The sequence below is a fragment of the Stegastes partitus genome, unplaced genomic scaffold (assembly GCF_000690725.1).
Source record: "Stegastes partitus isolate 25-593 unplaced genomic scaffold, Stegastes_partitus-1.0.2 Scaffold508, whole genome shotgun sequence".
Lineage (NCBI taxonomy): Eukaryota > Metazoa > Chordata > Actinopteri > Pomacentridae > Stegastes > Stegastes partitus.
In genome coordinates this window covers 14884-22928 of record NW_007578239.1, presented here as the reverse complement: position 1 = coordinate 22928, position 8045 = coordinate 14884, and the positions used below count along the sequence as shown (strand labels likewise).

General features: G+C 40.2%; 1 protein-coding gene across 1 annotated transcript; it reads right to left on the bottom strand.

Annotated features, from left to right (window-relative positions):
- Window positions 1-1586: 1586 nt before the first annotated feature.
- Window positions 1587-7601, bottom strand: LOC103361483 (keratin, type I cytoskeletal 13-like). Its single transcript, XM_008287568.1, has 7 exons — window positions 7065-7601; window positions 6574-6656; window positions 5332-5488; window positions 5078-5239; window positions 3677-3802; window positions 3368-3591; window positions 1587-1845 (listed from the first exon to the last, which is right to left on the bottom strand). The coding sequence occupies exons 1-7, from the start codon at window positions 7557-7559 to the stop codon at window positions 1653-1655; spliced, it is 1440 nt and encodes a 479-aa protein (XP_008285790.1). The 5' UTR covers window positions 7560-7601; the 3' UTR covers window positions 1587-1652.
- Window positions 7602-8045: the final 444 nt, after the last annotated feature.

Below are 8045 nucleotides of genomic sequence, written 5' to 3'. Positions count from 1 at the left end.
TCATCAAGGGGACCCGTTTAGAAGACGTGGACGACATCAAGATGGCTGTGACGACGGAGCTGCGAAGGATCCTGAAGAATCCTTCCAGGAGTGCATGGCGGCGTGAAGAGAAGGCTGAGGAAGTGTGTTAGACTCCAGGGGGATTACTTGGAAGGAGAAAACTTGTAGTTTGGATTTGAAATATATCTTTTGTGAGACCAGTCCTGAAACTTTTCTGACACACCTCGTATAGTGAACATATGTAGGGAGCACCTCGGTCAACTAACACTATTCAAGCTATTAATTACGTCGCTTGCTAGACGCAATTGCGGAGTGCAAACGCATCAAATTCACGCTTTATGGCACAGTTAGGAAACGGGTAAAATAAATTTTAACAAAACATAAATGGGGAAATTTCTTACAGTTTATGACAAGTTTTCGTTCTCATTCGTCTAGTTTGCGTTTCCTTTCGCACAGTGCATGATGGTCCACATTGCTGGTTCGTGACCATCGGCTGTACACTACTTTTCACGGTGCATTGTGGGATATTTTGAGCGCACTATAACATAACATTTGTAACTTAACATCTGGACGGCACTACAAAAGGGCGAACCCTATATCGTGCACTATGTAGGGTACCGTGGGTGATTTCAGACGCAGCCTTTGTCACGTTGCCCGTTGTGACCTAAACTCCCACAATGCTCTCTGCTTGCCAACATGAACTGCCTGTAGTCTGACTGACACCTTCTTCTTGTCTCTGCAGTATTAAACAGTGAGAGGAACAACCAGGTACTACAGATAATCTGTATTTTCTGACATGCATGTAGACCACACAGGTTTGCTTCGTATTATAGAGCTTGTGCAGCCACAGCACACCTCCAACACTACATTTCAGTTTCATCTCATTTTAGTTTTTTATATTTTATTTTTGTGATATGTCTTATTTGGATTTTGTTTTCTTTTTGTTGTAGTTTTTATTATTTATCCTTTAGTCTAATTTTATCTACTTTTTCTTATTTTATTTGTCTTATATGTCTTTTAATTGGATTTTATTTAATTTTTATTGTCGTATTTTTATGCTTTGTTCGTTAAGGTAATGTTATATAGTTTTCATTTTTTAATATTTTTATAATTTGAATGTTTGTCTAGTTTTAGAGCTTTATTGGATTTGTATGCTTTGTTTTTGTTTTCTAATTTTATCTATTTTCTATTATTTAATTGTATTTTTATGCCTTGTCTTTCAATGTAACATTGGCTTGTTTTCGTTATTTTATTTTCATTTTCATGTTTTGCCTTCTTTAACCTCTTTTTTTAAAAATAATAATAAAAAAAATCTATTCCATTCAATCTAGCTAATATTTTACTCTCTACTTGTTCTGTTTTATTATCAGTCATCTCTTTAAATGTATTCAGAAATATCACACGCTCAAAGTTAGAGAAAGAATAATTTTTCATAAGATAAATAAAAACAAACTGTAATTATCTTTTTTTTCTATTATTATTATTCCAGTGATCGTATTCATGACTCAATTTGTTCTCCTTGCAGCTCCACCTGGTGGCCACCAGAGGAACTGCAGCCTCACGAACAGACAACGCGACACTCAAGGTTTCAGACTGAAACAGCTCAGCAGACTTTATTGGCTGGTTTCTGTGGGGATGCCCCCTGCAGGAGCTCAGAGGGTCACCTCCTCCTTTGTGGTGCTCACCACCTTCCCGTCCACCACCTCCTCGATGATCACGATCTGCTTCTTGGTGGTGGTGCTGGTGGTGGTGTTGGCGGAGGAGGAGCCGGAGGAGGCTGAAGAGGCTGAAGAGGCCAAGGCTGCGGAGGACGACGATACCATGCTGGAGGATGACATGGAGACGCTGCAGGAGGAGAAACAGTCAGAATTTTAAGAATTTTCTTCAATATTTAATGGATAGGAATATTTCTGACACAGGTTGGGCAATTTAAAATGCTTTGTCTTTACAAAGAGTATTGATTTGTGACCAGTTTTCCTCCAGAGTCAAAATTTAAAGCATCACAATTGAACAAATTGCTCAAATTCCTTAACAATTAAACAGAATCTTTATTTTTTAATCAATTCCATTGCATGTTTTCAGCATGTTGCTTGATTTTTTTTGAAGGCCAATGTAAAGCTCCACATTTTCATGATCACATTCTGTCATTGCAGAATCCTTAATGGCGTCACATATTTTCTGCACATCTTTCACCCCAAAACTACACTTTGTGCCCATTCTATAAACCTGCAACAAGATTTTTAACATGGTTTATGTTCTGTGACATAGTTCTTATAAAAAACAACTTATATACGTTAAGTAATACACAGAATTTAATCCTGAAATAATTATATTATTCTTGAAATTCAGGTTTTCTTGTCACATGATTCTCTACATGCTCAACTAAATTTCTGAACTAAATAATAAATAGACCTTTGTGTACATTGCTTTATGTTTCCGGTCAGAATTTCAATGAAAAAAAAGAAGTAACCATTCAGCTGACTGAGGCTGTTTTATTTCAACCTACATGCTGCCTCATAATCAGCACTTTTAATTCCTTACGTCCACTTTTACGCAGACGATGTGCTGCTGTTCTCTCTGTAATCGATGACTTTATAAACATCTCAAACCAAACAGACCACATCTGTAGTTTTGGGATGTTACAGACTTTGGATATAAGAACAACATCTGCAAAGATCTGTAATAAAACTCAAAATGTAACTCTGAATGAACAAAATTTTGCAGAGTTGATGTTTGCAGTGTTGTTCAATCCTCTGAATCTCAAACAGTTTTTGAAGTGTTTTTGCTCCTGTCTCATTTTTCACTGCAATATAAAATCCTGCACCTCTATGGAAGGAGAACAACCATGAAGAAAAAGAGAGAACTCAGCAATGTTCCCACAGGTGTTACACATATTGGAAAAAAAGTTGACTCTACACACTCTAAGTCCTTAACTATTTACATTTTTAGTTTTTTTTTTTCCATACTTGCTCTGTTGAAACACTGCCGGCACTTCACCTGAAAACTCCCTGAATTTTTGTCACATGACTGTTGGTCACAGCTGAGTCACTCATGGCTTCACTAGTAAACGAAGGTATGCAGAATTTGTTGTTTTTTACAGTCGGGTTAATGTAAACATTTTTTTGGGTGAATTTTTTCTTTTTAGTACAGGAGTTCATGAGTAAACGGTTTGTGATAAAATTGGAAATCTGATCATTTTTATGCGTTTACACTTTCTGCCTGATGACGTTTTTTGTTTTAAAGATAACGTGACTTTAAAACACATTCGTAGGTTTTGTGATTCAATTCAAAATATCTCAAAAGTGTGATGAATTTTATTGGCATGTGAAATTTACCAAAAAACAACCAGAAAATTTCAAAACACTACCTGCCGCCTCCCTCTCCGTCCAGCAGCCTCCTGTACTCGGCGATCTCCATCTCCAGCCTGGTCTTGATGTCCAGCAGCATGTTGTACTCTTGCGACTGCCTCTCCAGGTCGGCCTTCAGCTGCACCAGCTGCTCCTCCAGCATGGACACCTGGTTCTGGAAACCTCCCAGCATCATGGCGTACCGGCTCTGGGTGTCGGCGAGGGTTCCCTCCAGCCCGGCTTTCTGCAGGAGACAAACAGTAAGCAGCTCGGTCAGTTCGTGTTCCTCAGGAAGCAGCAGACATTAAAACACTTTCTTTGAGGCTCACCATGCTTAGCTGTGACTGCAGCTCGATCTCCAGACCCTGCAGCATCCTCTTCAGGTCGGTCAGCTCTGTTTTGGACGTCTGCACCGATTCTGTGCTGATGGTGACTTCTTTGCTCATTTCGTCTGCCTGTAGGGAGGAAAAATAGGAGCATCCTCACAACATGTCAAGTCTCCCCACATCCTGCTGATAACTACTTTAGAAATTCACATTTTACACACAGTATATTTATTTGGATATTTGTTCATAAGCATCACAGGGCGCAAAAGACAACTGACACAAACTTACAACATCCGTTTTAATTTAACATTTTTATTTAAAACTGTATTTAGAAGAGTGACAATCTGTCCAGTGGATCTAAATGTGCTGCAGGTGGCAGAATCAGGACTTTTATTTTGAAACATATTAACCTAATATTTCATTTTCCTTGATGTCCTGTTTGTGCTTTCTCATAATTAGCATCATATTGCCAACTTTTTGTAGTTATTATGAATTTTTCAGAGGTATGTGGTCACAGCCTAGCTTAGCATGCTAAAATGCTAACATTTGCTAATTACTGAAATTCTTATTATTAGACGTTGCATCTGCTCTTTTAGCATTAAAATTATGTTGGCAACATTTTTTGGTTAGTAGCATTTAGGAGGTGTATGTGCACCAGTTTAGCTTAGCATGCCAGCATGATAATGTTTGCTGTTTATTATTTCTTTACAGTGTACATGTTCACAAGTTTTGCTTAGCATGCTAATGCTTGCTGCTTACTAATATGTCTACTGAACATTGCTAACATGCAAATGTATGCTAATATAAATATCATTTGGAGGTATATGTTCCCCAGCATAGCTTAGCATGCTACTATGCTATTGCTTGCAAGTTAATTTTTATTTTTAAAGTGTATTTCACCATCTTAGAAAATACTGTTATTTTTTTTTAAGGTTATGTTATGATTTTAGCTATATGGGCTAATATGCTAATGTTTGCTAGATATTATTCATTGTTTAAGGGGGATATGTCACTATCTTAATTTCCCTTGCAAAATACTACATTTTGCTAGTTATTATATTTTGAGCAGGTATATGTGGACTATCTTAGCTTAGCAATTTGCTACTTTTCTTTATTTTTATTAATATTTTTTTCGCATTTTCTTGGTTAAACTGGTGATGTCGTGATTATATGGCTGCTGCAGCATCACCATTTGGTGATCTCATGTAAACACAAGTTTGTAGATGTTTTATAAAAGTATTGGAAACCTTAAAGTGTTGACCTGACGGTGCCACGAAATTAAAAGTTAGAGGATCAGCAAAACTGGCAGGATTCATCTTTTAAGTCATCCAAGAATCTGTATAAAGCTTCCTAATGATGTATTTCTGACTGGACCAGTGTTGGTCCAATGGGACCATGACCTACCTTGTTCTGGTACCAGCTCTCCAGTTCTTTCCGGTTTTTGGCGGCGACGCCTTCGTAGTACTCCCTCATCTCCTCCATGAGCTTGGAGAGATCCTGCTGAGGAGCAGCGTCCACCTCCACGTTCACCTGACCGCTCATCTGGGTCCGCATGGCCAGCAGCTCCTGCAGGTACAACAAGGAGACATATTAAAGGCTGCCACGATTTACTGACCTACAGAACCTGACAACTTTATTGACACCTGAGAGCTTCTTACCTCCTCGTGGTTCTTCTTGAGGAAGATCAGCTCCTCCTTCAGGCCTTCGATCTGCATCTCCAGGTCAGTTCTGGCCAGAGTGAGTTCGTCCAGAACCCTCCTGAGTCCGGCGATGTCGGCCTCCACCGACTGACGCATGGCCAGCTCATTCTCAAACCTGCAGAACACCAAGCTTTTATTTCCATTTCTGTTTTTCCGCAAATAAAACTGACTGAAACAGCAGAAAACCATGTCGTAAATATGACTTATTTGCTTTTTATTTTAATTTACTTTTTTTTCTTCCATTACTAAAATCTTATTTAATCCCACTTTAGTTTGTTTTCTCCAATTGTGCTGCCGAGACAATGAAAACAATCAGAGGGGTTGTTGTGTCTGTTCTGAGCGTAACTTCACTAAATCATTTTTCTTGTTTCTGTTTTAAGATCAAATCAGGAAAAAAAAAAAGAATTATCAAGGAAACTCTACACTTTGCAACTGTCTGTTGACATTAGCATGGTTGCTAATGGGACAATTATTTAAAAGACAGAAGCTAACAGGTAGCTTGCTAGGTGTCTGTTAGCAAGCCATGTAACTTGTTGCGAGCAGGAAATTTTATGAAAAAGACATTTCCTATATTTAAGTGTAAACAGTGTTATTGACTGTTTAGCTTTGTTGCTAGCTGGACAGTTTGTCAGCATAAAGCTATATCTGCTAATTGTCTGTTAGCAGGCTAATTAGCTTCACTGCTAATGGGCGGTTTATTCAAAAGATATCAGCTCCAATTTCTAAGTGAAAATCATGAATTATTAATTGTTAATTAACTGTCAGGTAGCAAGCTAATTAGCTTGGCTAATAGTCAGGCAGAGGTCTTAAATCTTAGTTAGCACTCAGTTTAGCTAACGGTGGTTTGGTTTAACTTTTCCTTGTTGTTTCTTAAACTTACATTACAAAATAAATTTAAACTAAAAACAGACATTTGAATGTCAGATGGTGGTTTCTAGATCAGGATTAAAATGAGTTGAATTAAACACATTTCGGTGTTTTACAAGCTGAAAATGTGTTTTTCTACTGTTTGGTGTTTAAAATAAATTATACAAGATAAACTCATCTAATTAATAATAAAAATACCTGCTTGGATAAAAAATTCGGATATAGCATTACTCACATTGTTGGGTTTTTTTTGTTTGTTTTTTTTTTAACAAATATTTCGCATTGTAGGAGAAAAATGAAGAGCTTCCATCCACATTAGATGGATTCACTCACTTGAGCCTGAAGTCATCAGCAGCCAGCTTGGCATTATCGATGGCCAGGTAGATGCCACCGTTGATTTTGGTGGCGTCCTGGATCTGAAAGACAAAAAGCATTTATATCTATTAGTATTTAAAGTTGTCTAGAAGAAAACTTTAAAATACGAACACCATATTCATGTGCAAAGACATGAAATTAATATCAACTACAGATTTCTCCTTTGTTTTTAACATTAACATCCGTTTCACATTTATTTCTGTCTTGAATTTTATTAGTTTTATTTCCTTCTTTGTGTTTTTATTTCTGGCTGCCTGTTTTTTATTCTAACTTGTGACTCACTATAGCTCATGTCTGGATTTATCACTCTGCACTAAATGTCCAGTTCAGCTGTTAAACTGATATTTTCAAACACTCACAGGACTTTTTTTTCCAGACACATGATGTGTGTGTGTGCCTTCCTGCTGGTGGTCACATGACTAATCTCAGGTTTTCTCAGGTGAGCCTACCTTGGTCTGCAGGTCTGCGATGGTGACGAAGTAGGCGCTGTAGTCTCTGGCAGAGGGTGACGTCTTGCTCTCCAGGAACTGCCGGATCTTCAGCTCCAGCTCGGCGTTGGCGGCCTCCAGCTTGCGGACCTTCTCCAGGTAGGCGGCCAGGCGGTCGTTCAGGTTCTGCATGGTGGCCTTCTCGTTGGCAGAGATGTCCACGTCGCCACCGCCGCCGCCACCGCCACCGCCACCGCCAAAGCCACCGCCACCGCCACCGCCAAAGCCACCGCCACCACCGAACGCTCCACCGCCTCCACCTGAAGCGTAGAAGCCGTAGCTCATCCCACCACCTGCACTACCACCACTTCCAATGCCGCCACCGTACACGGACATGGCGGAGCCAGCCACAGACATTCTGCCCCGGGAGCTTCCCAGGGCGCTGGACATGGACCTGCTGCTGCTCATGTAGGGGCCGCCGCCCACCGACACGGCGGACCTGTTGTGCTGAAACATGGTGGATGAAGCCTGGAGGAGATGTTGCTGCTGCAGCTGCTGAGCAGACTGAGGAGCTGCAACGGCGGCTGGAGTTTTATCCTGTTGGATGAGGAGGAGGAGGAGGAGGAGGAGGAGGAGGAAGGATGGCGAGCTGAGCTGGCGCCGAGCCTTTGAGGACACACCTGTCCTTGTTAAAGCAGAACCTTAATGGGTCTGGGTGTGTCCAGAATGTGGAGCTATTAGCTGCACAATGAATGAATTACAGCAGAGGAGTTTCGCATCGGAGCAGCTGAGTGGTGGAATACATAAACGCTGCGGGGCCAGTTCTGACACGATGACTCAGCTCGACATGATTCTCTCTGCAGGCGTGAAGATGGACCTTGTTTGTGCAACTTCTGGCAGCAGGTCGTGTTGCCTCAAAGGTGCTGGTTTAAAGAGTAAACCGCCTTGTGATGAGGCTTTGTTAGCTGGTTAATCCTGAGTAAACAGTGAGAGGGTGAGGAG

Excerpts from the sequence above, each read along its gene's own strand:
- LOC103361483 (XM_008287568.1), bottom strand. The coding sequence starts at position 7,559 with ATGTTTCAGCACAACAGGTCCGCCGTGTCGGTGGGCGGCGGCCCCTAC. Across the intron at positions 6,657-7,064 it reads TCGCAGACCTGCAGACCAAG|ATCCAGGACGCCACCAAAAT; the intron begins GTAGGCTCACCT and ends TTTGTCTTTCAG. Across the intron at positions 5,240-5,331 it reads TCAAGAAGAACCACGAGGAG|GAGCTGCTGGCCATGCGGAC; the intron begins GTAAGAAGCTCT and ends TTGTACCTGCAG.